Here is a 25716-nt window from a genome sequence, read left to right as displayed (position 1 = left end):
AGGGAGGTATAGAGTGGTGTTCACCAGTGGTGTATTAGGACCACTACTCTTTTTAATATATATTAATGACTTGAACTTGGGTATACACAGCATAACTTCAAAGTTTGCAGATGATATGAAACTTGGAAATGTAGTAAACAATGAAGAGGATAGTAATAGACTTCAGAAGGACGTAGACAGACTGGTTAAATGGGCAGACATATGGCAGATGAAATTTAACACAGAGAAATGTGAAGTGATACATTTTGGTAGGGTTTACATTTAGGAGAGGTAATATTAACTAATTGGTACACTGTTAAAAGGGGTGAAAGAACAGAGAGACCTGGAGGTGTATGTACACAAATCTTTGAAGGTAGCAAGACAAGTGGAGAAGGCTGTTAAAAAAGCATATAGCTTTATTAATAGAGGGATAGAGTACAAAAGCAAGGAAGTTTTGAAAATATTTATAAAACACTAGTTAGACCTCAGCTGGAATACTGTGTGCAATTTTGGGCACTTTATGAAGGATGCCAGGTCTTGGATAGAGCTCTGAAGAGATGTATTGGATTAGTACCAGGGATGAGAAACCTTAGCTATGTGAAGAGACAGGAGAAACTGGGGTTGTACTTGCAGCAGAGAAGGTTGAGAGGAGATTTGATAGAGGTGTTCAAAATCATGAGTGGTTTTGATAAAGTAAATAGGGAGAAGCTGTTTCCAATGGCAGAAGGGTTGATAACCAGAGGACACAGATTTAAAGCAATTGGCAAAAGAACCAGAGGCGACATGAGGAGACATTTTTTTTTTACACAGTGAGTTGTTGTGATCTGGAATGCACTGCCTGAAAGGATAGTGGAAGCAGGTTTAATATTAACTTTCAAAAGAGGTAAATACTTGAAGGGAAAATAATTACAGGGCTAGGGGGAAAGAGGGATTAATGGGGAGTGGGATTAATTGAATAACTCTACCAAAGTGGCAGCACAAGCATGATGGGCTGAATGGCCTCCTTCTGTGCTGTATCATTCTATGATTCTACTATGTATTGGTGCCCCATATTATCTGGCATCGAGGGTGGAAGCCTGGAATTTGGCCAGTTGCAAAGCCCGTCCCCCCAAAAAATGAAGCCAACCAAGGAAAAACATGATGGGAGCTTGCACAAAAAACTTTGATGGATGGAAAATCATGGGCTACATGCACTCGATTTTTTGATATGTGCCTCTGGGAGGAAGGGTGAGATGGCAAGGTTCCACACTGAGAGCACGCAAGCAGAAGATTTACCTTTAAGTTCCCTGTGCAACATCCAGTATATATGGTTAATACAAGAATAATATTTTAATGAGCAAAGCTTGCAGGAAACTGAAAGGCCCATGATTTGTAACCTGCACATGAGCTGCTCCAGCTTGCCATTGGTCCCATCCCCACTGCAACAGATGTACAAAAGTTAGCATCTGTTTCTAACAGATATCTTATGGATGCCAGGTGTGTAGTCATGGTGCAGAGCAACATTTCTGTAGTCATACGATGAACTGTGTATAGCCTGCATAAGGTTGTCTCGATTCCGAATCTCACATTCATATCCACGTATATAATCAGCGATCTGGTTTATTCATACTCGAGATAATTTTAACCTTCCAGGATGGGCGGGAGATAGGTGGGAGCAGGTTAAATTCTTTAAAAATGGGAAACCCGGCCCAACCCACCACAAACCCGCCTCCTACCGGTTTAACCGAGATGTTGGGGGGCTGGCGAGTAGCCTGCTCTCGAGAGCCGAGGGTCAGGAATTGTAATATTTAAATAGGGCTGCATGCCTCAGATTGTAGCAGCCATGCGGAGTTAACCTTTCAATCTTGCCAACTGGTGTGCGGGAAATGGAGGAAAAAATTCAAATGAGGCCCTGCCGTTAAACTTGACAGGACCTCATATTCCCCTTATTTCCAGGTTTCCTGCCGGCTAAAAGTCACCCCGGCTCACTCCCTGGCTCCCTCTGAATATCGAAGCCACTGTTACAGACTGAGAGATTGTTGTATTTCTGGAGTTCTAATCTCATCTCAGGATCGAATGGTGAAGAGCTTAATGCAGATTATTATATACTGAGATTGTTGTGTTTGTTTAGTTTTAAACTTAAGGAACCTAGGTGTCCTTGTACATGAAACTCTTTTGGAGTGTCCTTGTACATGAAACTCTTTTTGAGTTTATCTGTGAACATAAAAAGACATTAAACCATGCCACCCGCCCTGGATGACACAGCAGACATTTACAAGGCCCCTTTTTCCTTGTACATGAAACTCTTTTTGGAGTTCACCTGCAAAAACATAAAACATTAAACATTAAACCGTGCCACCCGACCTGGGTGACACACCAGACATTTACAAGGCCCTTTTTTCCTTTTTTTGTTTTTTTTTTGTGTTTTTAATTTTTTTTTTGGTTTTTTTTTTTGGGCGCTAAAATCACATTTTTCCAGTGCCCCCTATAAAAGGGAAGGGGACACTAAAAGCACCGGCAATTAAAACAAATTAAACTTTAAAACGTAAAATCAAATTAAAATTTGGTTGCCGGGCGTGATGATGCACTCCAGTCCCTCCGGTGCCCACCTCTCGCGGAAGGCCGCGAGTGTACCGGTGGACACCGCGTGCTCTATCTCCAAGGACACCCTGGACCGGATGTAAGAGCAGAAGAGAGGCAGGCAGTCAGGTTGAACGACCCCCTCGACCGCCCGCTGCCTCGACCGGCTGATGGCACCCTTGGCCGTGCCCAGGAGCAATCTCCTTGTACATGAAACTCTTTTTGGAGTTCACCTGCAAAACATAAAACATTAAACGGTGCCACCCGACCTGGGTGACACTCCAGACATTTACAAGGCCCTTTTTTTTTTTTCCCCCCTTTTTTTTGTTTTTTTTTGTGTTTTTCTTTTTTTTTTGTTTTTTTTTTTGGGCACTAAAATCACAATTTTCCCCAGTGCCCCCTATAAAAGGGAAGGGGGACACTAAAAGCACCGGCAATTAAAACAAATTAAACTTAAAAACGGAAAATCAAATTAAAATTTGGTTGCCGGGCGTGATGATGCACTCCAGTCCCTCCGGTGCCCACCTCTCGCGGAAGGCCGCGAGCATACCGGTGGACACCGCGTGCTCCATCTCCAAGGACACCCTGGACCGGATGTAAGAGCGGAAGAGAGGCAGGCAGTCAGGTTGAACGACCCCCTCGACCGCCCGCTGCCTGGACCGGCTGATTCCTTGTACATGAAACTCTTTTTGGAGTTCACCTGCAAAAACATAAAACATGTATCCGTGCCACCCGACCTGGATGACACACACAAGACATTTACAAGGCCCCTTTTTTATTTATGGTTTTTGGTTTTTTTTTTTGGGGCGCTAAAATCAAATTTTTCCAGTGCCCCCTATAAAAGGAGAGGGGGACACTAAAAACACCGGCAATTAAAACAAATTAAGCTTTAAAACGTAAAATCAAATTAAAATTTGGTTGCCGGGCGTGATGATGCACTCCAGTCCCTCCGGTGCCCACCTCTCGCGGAAGGCCGCGAGCGTACCGGTGGACACCGCGTGCTCCATCTCCAAGGACACCCTGGATCGGATGTAAGAGCGGAAGAGAGGCAGGCAGTCAGGTTGAACGACCCCCTCGACCGCCCGCTGCCTGGACCGGCTGATTCCTTGTACATGAATCACTGAAAGTTAACATGCAGGTGCCGCAAGCAATTAAGAAAGCAAATGGTATGATGGACGTTATTACAAAAGAATTTGAGTGTAAGAGTAAAGACATCTTACAGCAATAATATAGGGCCCTGATGAGACCGCACCTGGAGTATTGTGTACATTTTTGGTCTCCTTACCTAAGGAAGGATATACTTTCCATAGAGGGAGTGCAACGAAGGTTCACCAGACTGATTCCTGGGATGGGGGGACTGTTCTATGAGGAGAAATTGAGTAGACTAGGCCCATATTTTCTAGAGTTTAGAAGAATGAGAGGTGATCTCATTGAAACATTAAAAATTTTTACAGGGTAGATGCAGGAAGGATGTTTCTGCTGGCTAGGAACTCTAGAACCAAGGGTTACAGTCTCAGAATAAGGGGTCGGCCATTTAGGACTGAGATGAGGAGAAATTTCTTCACTCAGAGGGTGGTGAATCTTTGGAATTCTCTACCCCGGAGGGCTATGGAGGCTCAGTTTTTGAGTATATTCAAGACAGAGATCGTTAGAGTTTTGGATATTAAGGGAATCAAGAGATATTGTGATAGTGCAGGAAAGAGGAGTTGAGGTAGAAAATCACCCATGATCTTATTGAATGGCAGAACAGGCTCAAGGGGCCGAATGGATTATTCCTGCTCCTATTTCATATGTTCTTATGTAACTTCACATTAATGTTGAGGAAATTGAAAAGAGAGAGAGGGTGGGAGGGACTTGGAGCCTTAGGGCTGGGATTGGAGACATGATGTGAGAGGTGAGAGAATTGGGTTAAGCCACTGAAGGTTGGAGATGACAGGAGTCATTTGTTCTTTTCTTGTTGACCATGATGTTTATACAATTGAAAAGAAAACATAAAAATATATTTAATACAGCTGCAAGGCAAGGTTTGCTTCATAATTTGTTGACAAACAATGACAATTTCCTTGGGCCACCTCTTTCTCCACTATTGTAGAGACTCACTCACTTCCCCCTCCCTATTTCTAAGTTTCTCCAGCCCTACAAACACCTCATCCCAAAACTCTTCGATCCTCCAACTCTGGCCTCCATTGGCCTCAAGATTGGCAGCCGTGCCTGCAACCGTCCAAGCACAATGTTATTGAATTCCCTCTCCAACTTGCTTCATCTTCTTTAATACTCTCCTTAAAACCTACTTCTTTGATCATGTTTTTGATTACCTGTCCTAAAATCTCCCACTTTGGCTCGACGTCCATTTTCGTCTGATTATGCTTCTGTGAAGAGCCTTGGCATATTTTTGTACTTTAAAGGCATAATATAAATGCAAATTGTTGTTTTTGTTGTATTTTTTTTAATCGAAGTCTGCATGAGCAGTTAAACTAATTTATATAAAATAACATTCAAACAAGCAGAATGGGATTTTAAAAGGCGAATAATAAAATAATATTCCTGTTTATGCTTAAAGAATATAATCAATAACAATGTTCCAGAGCACATAGAGCATTATATACCTGCACTGAAGGACATAAACAACGCACACACAAAAAATTAGAAAACCCCTGTACTTCAGAATAGATAAAATTAAATGCAGCTGTCTCTCAGTTCAATGTATAATAGTTAAGCCCTGTGAATGTACAAAAACAGGTAGTTTCCATGACAACATTGTCTCACTTCACTCAGAAAACCTATAACCTTCACACAATACATGTTATCAATGCTATTTAGCAAACAAAAGCAAGCAAAAAGTAAAACCACTTACAAGTGTATTTTCTGTCTAAATTTTGATTAAATGCAGGTGTCAGAACAAAGGGTTTTTCAAAGCTACATGGAATAGTTTGGTTCAATTAGTTATTGGGAATAAGAAGTGACTTGTTATATCTAAAAACTGGCCCAAAGAGTTTCGGGTTTAGGCGTGCGAAGCCTAAAAGATAGACAAACATCTGTTTTAAAAGATAGAAAAACATTTTTGTTAACTTATTTTTATATTAAAAAAACCTGTCCATGAAGGTAAGGTTATGTTTCACAGTATTAAAACATTTTTTTCTAAATTTCAAAAAAAAATATTTTTTTTAGAAAACATTTGAATTTAATTTAATTTCTATTACTTTAAAAAAATAGTGAAGTGTTCTTTTTATTGTGTGTGCATTTTGGTTTTTTTTGGGGGACTATTCTCGTTGATAGGAATGAGAATACTACATTGTGATTGGTGGTCCAGGCCCACCTGACCCCAGGATGCGCATACGCTCCTGGAATACGTGGGCCTCTGCGCTGGGCTGTGCATCTAGGCCTCGGAGTGCAAGTGTTCCTTCCACTGGCACCACCAGGTACTTTTGTAAAAAAAATTTCGATCGGAGGCAGCCTCCGACTGCAATTTTTGTCCCATTATAAAAGTTCTTTATAACATAAAGCCTGACGAGGATGATAAAATAAAGCAGAATAGTCCCCCATTCTTTTTCTTATTGCCAACTCTGCAGGTCAGTGAAGCCCTCATTGTTTGATGATCATTTTAGAAAGCAGCCAACATTTTCTTATCTGCTTTCCACACAACTGTTTAATATAGAATTGTAGTTCTACCATTAAATCTGGATATTGTCAGACAAACCAGGATTCACGAGTAAATTAACCTGATAATCTGTAAAATGGGGTGAGGCACCTTACTCGGATAACTATGCCACACTACCACAACAATGATAAGAACATAAGAATAAGGAGCAGGAGTAAGCCATACGGCCCCTCGAGCTTGCTCCGCCATTTAATACGATCATGGCTGATCCGATCGTGGACGCAGGTCCACTTCCCTGCCCGCTCCCCATAACTCCTTAATCCCTTATCGGTTAAGAAGCTGTCTATCTCTGTCTTAAATATATTCAATGTCCCGGCTTCCACAACTCTCTGAGGCAGCGAATTCCACAGATTTATAACCCTCTTAGAGAAGAAATTACTCCTCATCTCAGTTTTAAATAGGCGGTTTCTTATTCTAAGCTTATGACCCCTAGTTCTCGTCTCCCCTATCAGTGGAAACATTCTCTCTGCATCCATCCTGTCAAGTCCCCTTATAATCTTATACATTTATATAAGATCACCTCTCATTCTTTTGAATTCCAATGAGTAGAGGCCCAACCTCCTCAACCTTTGCTCATAAGTCAACCCTCTCATCCCCGGAATCGACCGAGTGAACCTTGTCTGAACTGCCTCCAAATCAAGTATATCCTGTCGTAAATATGGAAATCAAAACTATTGTGTCTGTAAGCACTCTAGTAATGACTCCACGAGGTAAGATATTGCACTTGAACTGTTTTGTGACCTTAGTCCATTTATTGCAGCTCTTGAATCAGGGTACAGTAAGGTGAGCTCCCTTTTATACTTGGTTACCTGCCGTGTACAGGTGACCCCTAGGTCTCCACCAGTTGCACCCTCTGGTGGTACAGGTATAGTGTATAGAGTGTGAAGATATATTCAGTGATCTTACATTACATTGAGTGTACAGGGTATATACTTATATTATACATACACAACATCACTCCTCCCTAAGTCTTGTGCCACTGGCCTTTACACTGTGTGCTCTGGCCCTAGACGAGTGCCCAAAGTCCTTGCACCTTGTCTGTGCTTGGGAATGGCTCTCTCCCTGTAGATCCCCAAGTCCTTATTGCCACAACATTGGGAAATGGTCAGCAGTCGATGGTTGGAGGTTGCAGTGGGGGTTGAGTGGGTTCTGGGTGTGATCCATGTGTGTCCATGGCTACATACATCCATTTCCACCACCCCCCACCTCACCCATACATAGACCATGTGTGTGGCTCAATACCTGCATGTGCATACATGTACAGAGAAAAAAAAATAGGATTAGTTACATCACTGTTTGGGTTTTGCAGTAGTGGAACAAGTACATTCGATAGGTAAGGTACATAAGTGGTATCACAGTCTTGCCCCTGGGCTGTAGGTGTAGGCAGGTGAGGACACTAGTTCCTGAGTAACCGGACTGTGTCCAGGTTGTCTGATGGCGGCGCTGTGCCCCCTGCCAGCTGGGTGGGCTCGGATCGCTCACCTGGCTGAGTCTCAGAGCCTTTGCCATTGTCTAGTGGTGGGCAGAGCCACAGGAATGTGTGGCCTCCCTGTCCTCCTTTGAGGGCTGCAGTGTCTCCCTGCTGCCCTTCAGCAGTAGTGGGAGCCTGGTCACCCCAAGTCCCGTTGGGAGGGCTGGAAGGTGCTAGCCTCTTGCTCCCAGCACTGGCCCTGGTGGCCAGAGAGATAGGGCCGATCTGGGGCAGGGTGCCAGTAGTGGTGCCTTTGCCATCCTGAACTTAAGGAAAGGTAACTTCGATGGTATGAGACGTGAATTGGCTAGGATAGACTGACTAATGATACTTAAAGGGTTGACAGCGGATAGGCCATGGCAGACATTTATAGATTACATGGATGAACTTCAACAATTGTACATCCCTGTCTGTAGTAAAAATAAAACGGGGATGGTAGCTCAACCGTGGCTAACAAGGGATAGTGTTAAATCCAAGGAAGAGGCATATAAATTGGCCAGAAAAAGCAGCAAACCTGAGGACTGGGTGAAATTTAGAATTCAGCAGAGGAGGACAAAGGGTCTAATTAGGAGGAGGGAAATAGAGTATGAGAGGAAGCTTGCAGGGAACATAAAAACTGACTGCAAAAGCGTCTATAGATAGGTGAAGAGAAAAAGATTAAGTGAAGACCAACATAGGTCCTTTGCATTCAGAAACAGGTGATTTTATCATGGGGAACAAAGAAATGGCAGACTAATTGAACAAATACTTTCAATCTGCCTTCACAAAGGAAGACACAAATAACCTTCCAGAAATACCAGGGGTTCGAGGATCTAGCGAAAAGGAGGAACTGAAGGAAATCCTTATTAATCAGGAAATTGTGTTACGGAAATTGATGGGATTGAGGGCCGATAAATCCCCAGGGCCTGATAGGCTGCATTCCAGAGGACTTAAGGAAGTGGCCCTAGAAATAGTGGATGCATTGGTGATCATTTTCCAACATTCTATTCACTCTGGATCAGTTCCTATGGACTGGAGGGTAGCTAATGTAACACCACTTTTTTAAAAAGGAGAGAGAGAGAAAACAGGGAATTATAGACTGGTTAGCCCGACATCGGTGGTGGGGAAAATGTTGGAATCAATTATTAAAAATGAAATAGCAGCACATTTGGAAAGGAGTGACAGGATCGGTCCAAGTCAGCATGGATTTATGAAAATTCATGCTTGACAAATCTTCTAGAATTTTTTGAGGATGTAACTAGTAGAGTGGAAAGGGAGAACCAGTGGATATGGTTTATTTGGACTTTCAAAAGGCTTTTGACAAGGTCCCACACAAGAGATTAGTGTGCAAAATTAAAGCACATGGTATTGGGGGTAATGTATTGACGTGGATAGAGAACTGGTTGGCAGACAGGAAGCAAAGAGTCGGAATAAACGGGTCCTTTTCAGAATGGCAGGCAGTGACCAGTGTGGTGCCGCAGGGCTCAGTGCTGGGATCCCAGCTATTTACAATATACATCAATGATTTAGATGAAGGAATTGAATGTAATATCTCCAAGTTTGCAGATGACACTAAGCTGGGTGGCAGTGCGAGCTGTGAGGAGGATGCTAAGAGGCTGCAGGTTAGGTGAGTGGGTAAATGCATGGCAGATGCAGTATAATGTGGATAAATGTGAGGTTATCCACTTTGGTGGCAAAAACAGGAAGGCAGAATATTATCTGAATGGTGACAGATTAGGAAAAGGGAAGGTGCAGCGGGACCTGGGTGTCATGGTACATCTTTCATTGAAGTTTGGCATGCAGGTACAGCAGGCGGTGATGAAGGCAAATGGCATGTTGGCCTTCATAGCGAGAGGATTTGAGTATAGGAGCAGGGAGATCTTACTGCAGTTGTACAGAGCCTTGGTGAGGCCATACCTGGAATATTGTGTTCAGTGTTGGTCTCCTAATCTGAGGAAGAACGTTCTTGCTATTGAGGGAATACAGCAGAGGTTCACCAGATTGATTCCTGGGATAGCAGGACTGACATAGGAGGAGTGACTGGATCAACTGGGCTTGTATCCACTGGAATTTAGAAGAATGAGAGGGGATCTCATAGGAACATATAAAATTCTGATGGAATTGGACAGGTTAGAGGCAGGAAGAATGTTCCCATTGCTGGTGAGTTCCAGAACCAGAAGTCACAGTCTAAGAATCAGGGGTAAGCCATTTAGGACCGAGATGAGGAGAAACTTCTTCACTCAGAGAGTGGTAACCTGTGAAATTCTCTACTGCAGAAAGTTGTTGAGGCCAGTTCGTTCGATATATTCAAAAGGTGTCATGTATGTAACCTTTATGTAACAACACTGCAATACTGTATATACATAAGAAATGCACACCTTGACCACAGGAGATGAACTTGTGGGCGACACTCCTCACCTGGTCATCCAGGTATATAAAGGGAGGTCCCACGCAGGCTTATCACTTCTGGGTCCTGTGAATAAAGGTTCAGGTCATGGCGTGACCTTGTCCATAGAATGTACCCTGTGTGGATTTGTGATATTGTGTAAGGACTTTACAAAAGGGAGTTAGATATGGCCATTATGGCCAAAGGGATCAAGGGGTATGGAGAGAAAGCAGGAAAGGGGTACTGAGGTTGAACTGTACAGGGTATTGGTGGGGCCGCATCTGGAGTGCTGCGTGCGGTTTTGGTCACCTTACTTAAGGAAGGATATACTGGCTTTGGAAGGGGTATGGAGATGATTCACTGGACTGATTCCGGAGATGAGGGGGTTACCTTATGATGATAGATTGAGTAGACTGGGTCTTTACTCGTTGGAGTTCAGAAGGATGAGGGGTGATCTTATAGAAACATTTAAAATAATGAAGGGGATAGACAGGATAGAGGCAGAGAGGTTGTTTCCACTGGTCGGGGAGACTGGAACTAGGGGGCACAGCCTCAAAATACGGGGGAGCCAATTTAAAACAGAGTTGAGAAGGAATTTCTTCTCTCAGAGGGTTGTGAATCTGTGGAATTCTTTGCCCAAGGAAGCAGTTGAGGCTAGCTCATTGAATATGTTCAAATCACAGATAGATTTTTAACCAATAAGGGAATTAAGGGTTATGGGGAGTGGGCGGGTAAGTGGAGCTGAGTTCACGGCCAGATCAGCCGTGATCTTGTTGGGTTGGCTCGAGGGGCTCGAGGGGCTAGATGGCCTACTCCTGTTCCCAATTCTTATGTTCTTATTAATGTTGGGGAAGTCCAGAACCAGGGGTCACAGTCTAAGGATAGGGGGTAGGGCATATAGGACCAAGATGAGGAGAAACTTCTTCACCCAGAGAGTGGTGAACCTGTGGAGTTCTCTACCACAGAAAGTTGTTGAGGCCAGTTCACTAAATATATTCAAAAAGGAGTTAGATGTAGTCCTTACTATTCGGGGGATCAAGGGGTATGGTGAGAAAGCAGGAATGGGGTACTGAAGTTGCATGTTCAGCCATGAACTCATTGAATGGTGGTGCAGGCTCGAAGGGCCGAATGGCCTACTCCTGCACCTATTTTCTATGTTTCTATGAAAGATCAGCCATGATCTTATTGAATGGCGGTGCAGGCTCAAGGGGCTGAATGGCCTGCTTCTGCACCTAATTTCTATGTTTCTATGATCGCTGGCCCTGCAGTGGGTATGCTATCTCTGTGTGTGGCCACACTCCCTGGGGCATCACATTGGTCCTGAAGGCGCAGGCTACATGATCAGATAGCCCGCTGGACCTGGGTGCTTCCGGCGGGAGGTTGCCCTTGGTTTTTTCGCCGTACATGTAGAACCCGGCATCGCACATCATTTCTTCATTCACAGTTATAATACATTGGCTCCGACTGCAATCACCCGACTTGACGTTGTTAGTTGTCTTTACATATTCGCATTTGTCAATTACATCTTCACATTTGTCAATTACATCTTTTCCATGTATACTATCGGCATTGCTGTTCAAAGTTACATTTAGATACTTGCATTTGTCAATGACATCTTTTACATGTGTATCATCGGCATCGCTGTACAAAGAGTGGAACTGTCCCTTTAATTGTGCTGAGTTGCCAGTTTCCTTTAAGAGGGCCTTGCAATCTTTACCCCAATGCGGTTCACTGTTCGGCATCACGTGTTGCTCCATCAATGCTGCCCCTCGTGGTCTGGTTGCGGCCATCTTGAATTCAATCACTTCGCCTCGTGGTGCGGGCGCCATCTTATTTCTCTCCACGAGGTAGGCTGCGATGATATTTTTCTCCCCAGGTTCTGCCATGGGAACAGGGAAGTTACCTTCTGCGCCGATCTTCTTCCTCCGGAGTCCTGCCACTGGAGCCTGGAAGGTGAGGTCTGGTCATTTGGGCTGGATCATCTCGCCGTTGGGTTGAGCATTCTGTGTCGTTGCTGCGCAGTCGAGTTGGACGGTTAGATTTTCAGGTGCTGTGATGGATCCAAATTTGGGGCTGCATAGGATGTCGATCGCCGGGACCTGAAGGCTTTCCCAGCTCCAACAGATTTGGATTTGTTTCATCCATCATCTTCCTAGCAACGTTGGACCATCACCAGCAACAATCCACAAAGGTAGCGCCGCCGTGGGACACCTGGACATCCACGACTGGAATGGTGTCATTTGTGTAAGTGAGCAGCTTCACCTGGATCGGGAGCATTTTAGCTTGTTCGATAGTATTGTCCCAGAGTTTCTCAAAGACCGCCTGATTCATCAGCGATTGGCTCGCCACTGTGTCGACCTCCATCGAGACTGGGACACCATTGATTTCAACTTCCATTTTCAACGGCGAACTCTCGGTGGAGCAGGTAAACACTCTGTGCACCTCTTCATGGGGCTGAGCTGCCTCCTGGACTCTTTCTTCATCAGTGCTGGAGCCCAGGTGATCGGCCAACTCTTCAGCGACTCGGTGAATAAAATTTCTCTTACACGTTCACAGGAGATGGCCTTTCGCGTTACAGCCTTTGCAAGTATAGTCTTTGTAGCGGCACTGGTGGGCCCTGTGATTTCCTCCACAGCGCCAGCATGGGGCTGGCCGGTTGGCCCCATGTGGCAGACTCAGGATTGCGGGCCTCGGAGTAGCAATCTTGCCTCTGAAGGGCGCCAGTCAGTTCACGGTACTTGCCAGGTTAGGGTTAGAATCCTGGGGGGTGAGTCATCATCCTCTTGGAATCGCAGGCATGAACACCTGGCTGACGTTAATTGCCTTCTGCAGGGTGACCGTAGTGTCCGCAGAGAGCAGCCTGTGGAGGAGGCCCTCGTGGCCGATTCTAATAACAAAGCTGTCCCTCAGTGCTTTGGTGAGATGGTCGCCAAAATCACATGGTGTAGCCAATCGTCTGAGGTCTGCAGCATATTTTGTGATTTCTTGGTCTTCGGGCTGCCGGTGTGTGTAGAACCGGTGTCTGGCTATGAGGATGCTCTCTTTAGGTTTGAGCTGTTCCTATATCATCGTTACAAGCTCCGCGTACATTTTGGTTGTTGTCTTCTCTGGGGCTAGCAAGTCCCTGACAAGGCCATAGACGGTGGGTCCACAACTGCTGAGCAGGATATAGCTCTGCGCTTATCAATCAGTGAGGTCGGTGTGTCTTCAACCAGATCGTTCCCGATGAAAAAGTGTTCGAGCCTTTCCACAAAGGCCTCCCAATCTTCCCCATCAGTGAATTGTTGATAGTTGCCAAGGCGTAGAAATTCGTAATCTCGTCGCCAGTTATTGTGTTTGTAATCACTCTAGTGATAACTCCACGAGGTAACTTGAACTGTTGTGACCTTAGTCCATTTATTGCAGCTCTTGAATGAGAGTAAAGTAAGGTGAGCTCTCTTTTATACTTGGTTACCTGCAATGTACAGGTGACCCCTAGGTCTCCACCAGTTGCACCCTCTGGTGGTACAGGTATAGTGTATACAGTGTGATGATACATTCAGTGGTCTTATGTAACTGTACATTGAGTGTACAGGGTATATACTTATATTATAATACTGCATACAATAAAAACTGTATGCAGTATTCCAGGTGTGGCCTCACCAATACCCTGTATAACTGTAGCAAGACTTCCCTGCTTTTATACTCCATCCCCTTTGCAATAAAGGCCAAGATTCCATTGGCTTCCTGATCACTTGCTACACCTGCATACTAACCTTTTGTGTTTCATGCACAAATACCCCCAGGTCCCGCTGTACTGCAGCACTTTGCAATTTTTCTCCATTTAAATAATAACTTGCTCTTTGATTTGCAACCTTTCTCTATTTAAATAATAACTTGCTCTTTGATTTTTTCTGCCAAAATGCATGACCCCACATGTTCCAAAATTATACTCCATCTGCCAAATTTTTGCCCACTCACGTGCAAGAGTTTCCAATATGGCAGAAACATCATTTATCACTAATTGTATATGGGATGACTGAAGTAAGTGAAAACTAAAAGGTCTAAAACCTTAAAAAAAGTACAACCGTGTGAGAAAAAATTGCTCATTTAACAGGTAGAAGATCAGTGTTATTAGCAGATGAACATTAATCCCCTGTTTATTTCATGTAAGGTGTCACTATGCTGTGTGTAAGGGGAGTGATATTTGCAAAAATCTTTTACAATGGATGGGATGCATTTGCTGATATTGTTCATCCAACCTGCCTAATGCAGTTGATGATGTCATTCTGCACTCTGTTGTGGTAAATTTTGTGCCAGACTGGGTCGAGAGTTCTAGATATTTCATTGATGGCTTTAATGCATTCTTAACCAGGAATTGTATCTACTAAAAAGTAACTTCCTGCACAGGAGTATTTATTTATCAGCTGTTTGAGCACCCTTGCATTTTCGGAGGTTAACCTAGGAACGACTTCAGATCATTAGTTGTCAAGTCCTTAATCAACAACACTTAAATTCTGAATATATCTCAGAAATGCTGGTGAGAGGGTTCTCCTTCTTGAGGAGCAATATAATCAAGACAGTCTCAATATTGGACATCTCCTGAGCTAACATTGACTTTATACGGCTTTTGTTTGTAACTTGAAAAACTTTGGTTGATAGTAAGAGTTTGAATACTTTCAGCAGTTATGTCACATGGAGCAGATTTTCTCTTCAGTGTTGGGGTAGGAGCTTGAATGGAAAATTGTGCCCAATCAAGCTCCTATACTTTGAATCCTTGACATTGTTTGGCTATATTTCAACAGTGACTCATCTTCAAACAGTACCTTATTAGCTTTGAAATGTTTTAGGATATTTTTAGGACGTGATCGGCACATCTTTTCTTTCTTTCCCAATTGAGGTTTGCTCACAAAGGGCCACTTTTCAGACTTGGAACTCAGTTAATATTAATGTCCATGCAACAGAGGACACTTTACTCTGATCCAGGTGAGACAAAATGTTAAGAATTCCAGTCTGCAGTAGATACCTTCTCGGTTCAGTGATGTTAGTCTCTCCTGTAAGTGGTCTGAACATCTGATAGTGGGACCCAAGGTTGTAACGATAACGCTCACTTGTGACCTGATCTGGATATTCGTGTCTTCTGCATGTTTATTCCTTCAATCTCTTTGCAGATGGACCTAATTAATGCTAGATGAGATGAGGCTTGTTTGAATTGCTAAGCTGAATGCAAGGTGAATATATAGAACAGTAATGATTGGATTTATTTGGTTCAACCAATATAACATATCTCCACATAATAGCATAAAAAAATATACTATGCAATCCCACTTCGGTGAGTCACCTTACTTGACTTATAGGGCTCAAGTTTCGGATGCCCGCTAGAACGGCGCACATTGGAGAGGCCCGCCTAATAGGTAGAACAGAAATCACGCCGAATACTTACCTCGTGATTCTCCGATACCTGTAAGCCTGATCCAGCTCGGTGCGGCGCAGCAGGAGCTGCTGGGGACGGAGCTACAGCCCTGCGCCAAAAACAGTGGAGGCTGCACACGTACACAGTAGCTCCTGGCCCTCCCAGTGCGTCCTGTCTCTGGGCAATGACCCTATCTATCCCTGGTTGAAGGGACCTTGCCCCTATCCCGAGCCAATTGGCCTGACAGCCCTTACTTCTTCCACGGCGGCTCGCCTGGCATCTCCTGGGGGCAGGCCCCACTCGAAATCCTCGGCAGCGGTGGGGCCTGCCTGCCCAAAATCTCACTGGAGGCGGGCCCCACCCGAAGTCCTCTGCGTCCTCGTCAGCGGCGGGGCCCGCCCGAAGTCCTGGGCGACGAGCATCTGCTGGGGGCAGGCCCCATCCGAAGTGGCGTCCTCGTCAGCGGCGGGGCCCGCCTGAAGTCCTGGGCGGCGAGCATCTGCTGGGGGTGGGCCCAGCCCGAAATGGCATCCTCATCGTCGGTGGGGCCCGCCTGAAGTCCTGGGCGGCGGTCCGGTATCTTCTGGGGGGGGCCACATTCTAAGTTAGTTTGGAGTAATCTTTCGCTGCCTAAACTTGCAAAACAGGCGTAAGTGGCTGGTAACGCCCCCTTTTGAAAAAAAACTGTTCTAAAACGAAACTATTCTAACTCACTAGAATTGGAGCAAACTAATTGCCGAGAATTGCAATTTCTAAGATACTCCATTCTAAACTAGTTGTTCCAAAAAAATAGGAGCAACTCGAGCCGAAACTTGAGCCCAAACAGACTAACTCTACATTTTGTCTTGTAGCCCAGAGCAGAACCTAGGCTCCTGGCTTTGCAGCATTTAGCTATCTGACCGACTGTGCAGTGTCCTGTTTCCAAAAGCCAGACTGCCTTGTTTGGAACTGTGTCTAGTCTGTGTCGAGACTGTGTCTAGTCTTGCACTGAATACTGATAACATTTGTTGGAGAGAGTGACAAATGCTTCATGTGCTTTAACTACCCACTTTACCTGAGCTTCCCTGTAATTTTCAAAGGTGATTTGAAATGAAGAAAAAGGCTGTGCTCTGATTTTCATGGTTGGATCTGAATCTATTAATGGCTTCATCGTAGCTATATTTATGTTTATGAAATCTCAGTGATTAAAGCGCTTTTGTTTGTCTTTTGAAACCTGGAACAATCTGATACTCAGCAAAGTTGTGATTAGGAGTGAAGCATTGGTGGCAATAGGTGTAGACACTGAAAATGGAAAGGTGTTCTGCAATCAATCCACAACATAAGATTCACGATAATAACTAACATTCTCAAATGCAAATGTCTACAATCATTTGGCAAAAACCTTTGCTGACAAGTCTGAAACAGGTTAAATTAGACAAAGAAAACAATCTCTCGTGGCAGTCACAATGGAACCAGTCATAATGGTGGGAGATGTCCAATAAGGAAGTGGTTATAAGCTCAGCTCAAGGCTGTTGCCCATCCACAGTTAAACAGGGTGTGGAATATACTTTGAAACAAATGGAATGCTAGTCATAAAAACATATAAACGTAAATTCAGCAATCTGTGCTCCCAGCAGACAGCCACATTCGAAGGAAGAGCTGGAGATAGGGTGACAGCACTGATTCACTGAACTGTATTCCTTTCGAATGCTGAATTTACTCTTTAATTTACAGTTCCAATGTGTTTATGGGACATTTTGAATCAAAGTTCCTAGGCCTTGTTCCAATTTGGTTTTGAGATGCATACCAGGGAGACATCCATCATTAAGTCATTGATGGAGCCATAAATAGCAACTTCTTTTCACAAGTACACAGATCCTCTTAGAATTACAATCTAATCACTATTGCAAAGTTCTAATCTATTTGCATCTTCTAGACCCTTGTCCAGGAGTTAAAGTTCCTACATTAAAACAGTGACTACACTTCAAAAGTAAAGCACAATACTGCAGCTGCAGGAAATCTGAAGTAAAAACAGAAAATGCTGGAAATACTCAACAGGTTAGGAGGCATCTGTGGCGAGAGAAAGAGAGTTAATGTTTCAGGGCAATGATTTATCGTCAGAATTCTAGCGAAAGGTCATAGAACTGAAATAATAACACTTTCTCTCTCCACAGATGTTGCCTGACATGCTAAGTGTTTCCAGCATTTTCTGTTTTTACTTCAAAAGTACTTCATTGGTTGTAAAGCACATTGGGATGTCCTGAGATCATGAAAGGCACTATATAAGTTATTTTTTCTTTCTTTCTTTATGTTCAAGGATGTTTAACAGATACAGGGCCTGACACATGAATCACAAAGAAGGCAGGCACTATCATTTCTAGGATCCACAGAAAGCATTCACTGAAATGTTTCATTCCTCTTGTATCGTCCTAAGTGAGTGTGGAGGTAAGTTTGTGAAGTTATTGCTGTTGAAAACAGGCATCCATGAGGGTGACTTAATAAAAAATAAAAATAGAAGTATCAAGAAATGCTATCATTTAGTGATCTATCTGCATTTTTAAAACACATCTGTATTAATTCTTTACTTATGTATAAAAATAAAATGCAGATTTCACAAACCATGTAACAATTTAGAAAAAATATTCCTCACCTTCTCAAGTTTAGACAAAGCCAGCGAATAGCAGTCTTTGGCCCTGAACTGCATGAATCTCATATTGGCTGGATGAGTCAGTTCCGTGATAATACTGAGACTGGAGAATAACCTACATGTAAAAGTAAAATGAAGATAGCATAATTGGCACTTGTTGGGTTTTACTCACATCAGATCACCTGGTATTACCAAAATTCAAATGCAGGTATCGCTTCTTTTACAGTGATCCAAACCTTGATTCTGGTGATCCCTGAAGAAACAAATACTACTGGACCCCAACTATTTATCTAGGTTTGATTAATAATTGAAACTAATAATAGTTATAATATGTCCTTCATATAAATAGCATTTACTTTAGTTGATTGGCAATGAGTCGACTTCAACAACAACTTGCATATCCTTGGCACGTTTATGTACAGAACGATGTCTCGGAGCACTTTACAAGAATAAACAGAAATAAAAGGAAGGAGAAAGTAATAGAAATGTTGAGGAAAAACCATAATTGGAGAGAATGGCTGTTTGCACGTTTTTGAAAGCAGAAAGATAGGTTTTTAAGGATAGTGTTCCAGAGAGCAGGAGCACAGTGACTGAAGGAGCAGCTACTGATAGTGGAACAGAAGGAATAGAAAGCGAGGAGTAAACTGGTGTCTTAAGCCTGAAGCATGTGTTGGGGATGTATGGCTGGACGTCATCAATGAAGTAGAATAGGGTGGAGCTATTAATTAAAGTGGAGCTGTGGAGGAGAACCTTGAAATCAATTCGTTGGGGCATGGGGAGGCAGTGGAATAGGGTATGAGGTTGGACGTGGGAGTGGAGTGGGTTGGGGATAATAATAGTGCCGGACTTGGTGCAAGTGAGGACATAGCTTTGTGCATGAGTAGTAATTTATGGAGGGTGGAGGCTGGCAATGAGAGCAATGGTGAAGGACAATGTTGAGGTAATAAAGTTATGGATTAGGGTTTTGAGAGCAATGAGGGAGAGAAATAGAAATAGATGTGGGCAATGTTTCATCACAGAATCATAGATGTTTACAGCACGGAGGGAGGCCATTTTGGCCCATCATATCCATGCCGGCCAACAAGAGGCTATCCAGTCTAATCCCATGTTCCAGCTCTTCGGGTGCACATCCAAGTACTTTTTAAATATGGTGAGGGTTTCTGCCTCTACCATCCTTTCAGGCAGTGAGTTCCAGATACAACAACCCTCTGCGTGAAGAAATTTCACCTCAAATCTCCTCTAAACCTTCTACCAATTACTTTAAATTTATGCCCCCTGGTTGTTGAACCCTCTGATATGCAAAATAGGCCCTTTCTATCCACTCTTTCGAGACCCCTCATAATTTTATACACCTCAATGAGATCTCCCCTCAGCCTCTACTGTTCCAATGAAAACAAATCCGGCCTATCTCCACTCCCGGCAACATCCTCATAAATCTCTTCCGTAACCTCTCCAGTGCAATCACGTCCTTCCTGTAATGCGATGACCAGAACTGCACGCAGTACTCCAGCTGTGCCTAACCAGTGTTTTATACAGTTCAAGCATAACCCCCTCCCATTCTTGTATTTCAGATATAACAGAAAACAATCTTGGTAATGGATTTGATGCGAGAAAGAAAGCCAAGTTTGAGGTTGATATAGTGAAGTCGGCAGGGGGAAGCCACGTTGGCAGGGAGAGTGGGCCATGATGGGATTAAAGCAATGTGACTCTGATTCTCTGGCCCACAATCTCTGTAAATGTGGTTCCTTGTTGAAAGCAAGGGGTTGTGGGGTGACTGCATTGTGACAAGTTTGAGGGGAATCAGGTCAGGGCCATGTCACAAAGGTAAACTGCAGAAGAGATATATCGGAGCAGGTGGAGGAGGACGACGGTATTGAAAGCAGCATATATGTTAAGGAGAATGAGAAGAAATTTTACAGAATCCTGTCTGCAGCAAAATCTATCTTTAAAAGATTTATACATACATAGTGGTTTTTTCTTCTTCACGAGTATAATGATTAAGAAAATTCAGAAATTTGTGTTTTCCTTGTTTATGGCTTGGTAATAACCTTCAGTCCAAGGAATGGTAGATCAGCCTATAAATAAGGGGGAGAAATTGGGGTACTTTGCGCCTCCCGTCAGCTCCCCCGGGGCGCAAACGGGCGCAAATAAGTTTTATGCTGCCATGTCATGCTGCCACCAGAAACATCATTGAGCAGACCATCAGAGTGCTCAAGCAATGGTTCTGCTGCCTTGACCGCTCGGGAGGAGTCCTCCAGTACTCGGCTGAGCAGGTGCCTCTTATCGTCGCCATCTGCTGCATGCTGCACAACTTGGCCATCATGAAGGCGCTGCCATGAACACCAGGCATAGCTCCACCACCTCAGAAGGAGGAGGAGGAGAAGGAGGACCAGGAGCAGGAACAGCAGCAGCAGCGACTGAGGAGGCAGCCACTCAATCAGTTTTCTGCAAGGGTGGTCCGTGACCACCTCATCAGAGTTCGCTTCCAATTAATTCCAGCCCACTTCCCAGTTGCTCTGCACATCCCCAGCAACACATCAATTTCCCCTTCCATACCACAGCGGTGAGAGACAGCACCAAATATGCAACATTCCAATGAGAATTTATCTCATAACATTCACCACAATTATAAACAACAATTAAATTTATAAATCATCCTTATATCCCCTCTTAGCACTGGCTTTACCAATTCTAGAGCTCCATCGTAGTGTGTCCCCTGTGGTTGCAGCACAGCTGGCGGAAGGCTGCTGAGTGTCAGGGCCAGTGTCTACCAATGGCCTTGCAGGACACCCTCGACCAGCTCTGTGCCTGGAAGGTCTGGCTGTACATTGCACCACCTCAGGCTCGGCGGCGGCAGTCTGGGCTGGCTGGGTGACAGGCAGCAACAAGTGCAGTGACAGAGTGGCAGTGGTGGGCTCAGGAATGCTGTTATCCTGAGAGAGGATAAAGGTACGCGGAGTCAGAGGAAACTGCAGAAGATAAAGGTACGCGGAGTCGGAGGAAATGTATTAGCATGGATAGAGAATTGACTGGCTAACAGAAAGCAGAGAGTCGGGATAAATGGGTCCTTTTCGGGTTGGAAATCGGTGGTTAATGGTGTGCCACAGGGATCGGTGCTGGGACCACAACTGTTTACAATATTCATAGATGACCTGGAAGAGGGGACAGAATGTAGTGTCACAAAATTTGCAGATGACACAAAGATTAGTGGGAAAGCGGGTTGTGTAGAGGACACAGAGAGGCTGCAAAGAGATTTAGATAGGTTAAATGAATGGGCCAAGGTTTGGCAGATGGAATACAATGTCGGAAAATGTGAGGTCATCCACCTTGGAAAAAAAAAACAGTAAAAGGGAATATTATTTGAAATTACAACATGCTGCGGTGCAGAGGGACCTGGGGGTCCTTGTGCATGAAACTCTTTTGAGTTTACCTGCAAAACATAAAAACATTAAACGGTGCCTCCCGACCTGGGTGACACTCCAGACATTTACAAGGCCCTTTTTTTTTTTCCCCCCCTTTTTTTTTTTTTTTTTGGCACTAAAATCACAATTTTCCCCAGTGCCCCCTATAAAAGGGAAGGGGGACACTAAAAGCACCGGCAATTAAGACAAATTAAACTTAAAAAAACGTAAAATCAAATTAAAATTTGGTTGCCGGGCGTGATGATGCACTCCAGTCCCTCCGGTGCCCACCTCTCGCGGAAGGCCGCGAGCGTACCGGTGGACACCGCGTGCTCCATCTCCAAGGACACCCTGGACCGGATGTAAGAGCGGAAGAGAGGCAGGCAGTCAGGTTGAACGACCCCCTCGACCGCCCGCTGCCTGGACCGGCTGATGGCACCCTTGGCCGTGTCCTTGTGCATGAATCCCAAAAAGTTAGTTTGCAGGTGCAGCAGGTAATCAGGAAGGCGAATGGAATGTTGGCCTTCATTGCGAGAGGGATGGAGTACAAAAGCAGGGAGGTCTTGCTGCAACTGTATAAAGTATTGGTGAGGTCGCACCTGGAGTACTGCGTGCAGTTTTGGTCACCTTACTTAAGGAAGGATATACTAACTTTGGAGGGGGTACAGAGACAATTCACTAGGCTGATTCCAGAGATGAGGGGGTTACCTTATGATGATAGATTGAGTAGACTGGGTCTTTACTCGTTGGAGTTCAGAAGGATGAGGGGTGATCTTATCGAAACATTTAAAATAATGAAAGGGATAGACAAGATAGAGGCAGAGAGGTTGTTTCGACTGGTCGGGGAGACTAGAACTAGGGGGCACAGCCTCAAAATATGGGGGAGCCAATTTATAACCGAGTTGAGAAGGAATTTCTTTTCCCAAAGGGTTGTGAATCTGTGGAATTCTCTGCGCAAGGAAGCAGTTGAGGCTAGCTCATTGAATGTATTCAAGTCACAGATAGATAGATTTTTAAGGGAATTAAGGGTTATGGGGAGCGGGCGGGTAAGTGGAGCTGAGTCCACGGCCAGATCAGCCATGATCTTATTGAATGGCGGAGCAGGCTCGAGGGGCTAGATGGCCTACTCCTGTTCCTAATTCTTATGTTCTTATGTTCTTATTATGTTCATTCCTGCTCCACTGACTCACTGCTAATCCCCCGGGGCAGCATCTCAGAGTCTCTCCCAATCTGCTGGAAAACAAATTGGTGGCCTATAGCGACACTGTGAGATCCCCGGTCGACTGTGGTGGACCCAACAGTGACGGCAGCAGTCAAAGCTCACGTGGCATACAGTTGAGACTGCATGAGAGCAGGCCGAGACTCATTGCCACCAACCACTGACTGCATTACAGCACTAAGGTGTTGCGCTGTTTCTGTCCGTGCTGCAATGGAACCTGCCACATCGCTCATGACACGCGTCAAGAGGTCTGGATCCACACCACCTCTCTGGAAGTCCACCATTTTCTGCGGACAGAAAATGATGGGCTCCATGGTGTGCGTAGAGTCCTGTGCAATGTTGGAGGCGGACTCCTCCATGCTCCTTGCCAACAGGCTCTCGGGCACCCTTGCCATTTAATCCATCTGTCAGAGTGCATGGCCATCACTCTTCTTGTGAATGCTTCCCCATTGAGGTCCTCATCTGAATTCTGTGCAACAAAATTTTCACTCAAACTTTTCCATCAGGCAGCTGGCTCTTGAGCTACCCTTTCCCCTTGGCCTTACTGCAGCCCGCTAGGCCCTGGTGCATCACCCAGTTCAGACCCTCTACTAAGCTAACCTCTAACGGACATGTAGTGCCAGTCTCTGAGCTGATGCCTGCGGGTGAGAGATGCAATGACGTAATGCTTGGGTCCTCTTCCTCTTCTCTCTCGTCACTATCATGGGGGGCTCATGTACAGGCTGCTTAACTGCTTGCTGATTATCTGAAAGTGTAAATGGCACAAGACTCACGTTAAGGTGAGGGCAGAGGTCAGGAATGGAGCAAGGATGGCAGACAGTATCAGGAGCTGGAAAGTGATAAAGCTTTCTGGTGTGAGGGGGAAGTGGTATTAGAAAAGGAGAAGGCATAAAAATACTGTTGTTGTCTCCAGTCGACATTGCCGACGGCCATGGCACCCACCACTTGCTGCGCAATCAGTCGCAGCACTCGCTCCTCCAGGTCGACAGCTGCTGGAGCTGGGGTTCACCCTCGCCTGTCCTCTGCTGTCCCTCTGATTGTGGGCAATCTTGACTTGCAAAAGAAAGGAATTTGTGTGAGTAAAAGTCCAAGCTATGTGTGTGGGAGATATGCCTGCCATCATTGAAAAGCTGTGAATGTAGGCAAGGCGTGAGATAAGGATGTGAATCTGAGTATCTGCACATGTTTGGTGGGTGAGTGGTGCGGGAGTGGTGGTTTGCGCAGTGCGCACAGACAGAGGTTCAGAGGCTGGATTGTAGGAGGTGCGGAAGCATGTACTCACCTTGACCACCCGACTGAGGTCGTTGAATATCTTCCGGCACCGTATGAGGGTTTGTTGAACTACAGTGCTACTCAACACCTCCTCTGCTACTTCGATCCACATGGCCCTGAAGATGTGGGGCAATGGCCTCCTTCCAGTTGCCGGGAAGAGCTCTTCCCTCCTTTGTTCAACTGCCCCCACCAATGCCACGTTACAGCTGGGTTAGTAGCAGCCATACCCAAAGGTTGTTGCAATACCTCTCAGGTCTCCTTCAGATGCAGCACTGCTGAAAATGAGCAGTTGCAGCTTGATATAACCTCCCCTTTAAGAGCTGGAATGAGCCAGTGTGAATGATTGAAGGATGATTGCTGAATGCTAGTCATCTGTAATTGGGTAGTGTTCTGGTGTTGGCATCCCTGCAGCACCCTATTGAGGTCATTAGCACTTGATTTACTGCCCAATTTAGTAGTTAAGATTCCTTTGCGCCTGGGGCAAAATTTTTAACATTTTAAAAGTTCGCGCCCGAAATGGGGGCGCTACCGAATTTCTCCCCCTAAGTCTCTTGTATCTTTTAATGAAGGCATGTAATGTCTTTTTTAAATCCAATGCTCAATAATATTATGTTTGATAGAATAAATGCAGTTGCATAGGGAAGGTTCCCACCGATTAATGATACCTGGATCAGGAATTATGGTGATCTGCTGACTCTCTGTGAGGAGCTAACTCATCAAATGTTAAAACCCTTTGGGGGCAAAATTGCCCCGTGCCCCGTTTGGAGGTGGTAACCTTCCAGGGGCAGGACAGAAGATCTGTCCCTGGTGCGGAATTCGGCTCTTCTGCCCCTCAACGGAGGCGGAGTGCTATTGCAGGTGCTGTGTGTCCGTGAAGGGGTGCTGAGTCCAGCATTGCATGCTGGAGCACAGCGGCCCCGCCAACAACTTCGCATGTGGCAGAACGCCCCAAGCCTTCAATTAAAGTTCCTTTGGCAGCTACAGGATGGCGGCCTGGTCGAGGCGAGGGCCACCATTGTTGAGCCAACAGAAGAGTAGGTCGACAGAAAAATATGGCGGCCCACGGCGCAAATGGTCTCCCCTTTAAGGGGAGTCCTGGTGGCAGATGTTCGCCGGCTCCGTGACCCATGAAGCTTGTGGTGACATGGGCTTGCGCCATCCTTGTTGCCCCTGGGGCAACTCTGTGTGTGCGTGTGCCTACCCAGGGTGCAAATTGTGGGGCACGGCGCTAACAGCACAGCATCCCCCAAACCTCCGGGGCAATTTCCCCAGTGGCGCTCGCGATCCCTTCCCCAGGCGATAACCTCGTTGCTCCCCATTAGCTCCGCCTCTTTCTCCCACTACCTCCGACGTTTCCCACAGAAGGCTGCAAAAATGTTGGAAATAATGTAAAAGCTGGAAGCAAATCCAGCTCCAGGCTTCAGTGGCAGAAAATGTGGCAGCAGCGGACTCCATGCGGACTCGTCGGACGATTAGCAGCAAAACGTGGTCGTTGCGGGGCCCCACTTCCAGTTCCAGTTTTGGGTCCGAGGAGTCAGCGCATGCACGAGAGGTATCGGAGTTGGGGGGCAGAGGACGCAGGTGCAGAAAAAACACAGTGCAAATAGTCACTCTGATAAATAAGGGGAATTTTGTCCCCCCACCCCACTTATCTGAAATATGAAGTTTTGTAAAACTGTAGTCATAACTGCATACTCCCTACAGACTCTGATGGTTCTATCGTGCATACCATGAAAAATGTTATGCATTGTTAAAGCTGTTATTGTGTTTAGAA

General features: G+C 45.1%; 1 protein-coding gene across 3 annotated transcripts in view; it reads right to left on the bottom strand.

Moving 5' to 3' along the window:
* The window catches only part of LOC139268148 (potassium channel subfamily T member 2), a 1179460-nt gene that overhangs the window by 397346 nt on the left and 756398 nt on the right, over positions 1-25716 (bottom strand). For all 3 annotated transcript variants that reach the window (XM_070886186.1, XM_070886187.1, XM_070886188.1), the window contains one exon: positions 18054-18165. In XM_070886186.1, coding sequence (XP_070742287.1) covers positions 18054-18165 — 112 coding nt within the window. The remainder of the gene's footprint in view (positions 1-18053; positions 18166-25716) is intronic.

This window comes from Pristiophorus japonicus, chromosome 8, assembly GCF_044704955.1.
Source record: "Pristiophorus japonicus isolate sPriJap1 chromosome 8, sPriJap1.hap1, whole genome shotgun sequence".
Lineage (NCBI taxonomy): Eukaryota > Metazoa > Chordata > Chondrichthyes > Pristiophoridae > Pristiophorus > Pristiophorus japonicus.
This window is presented reverse-complemented; position numbering and strand designations above follow the sequence as displayed.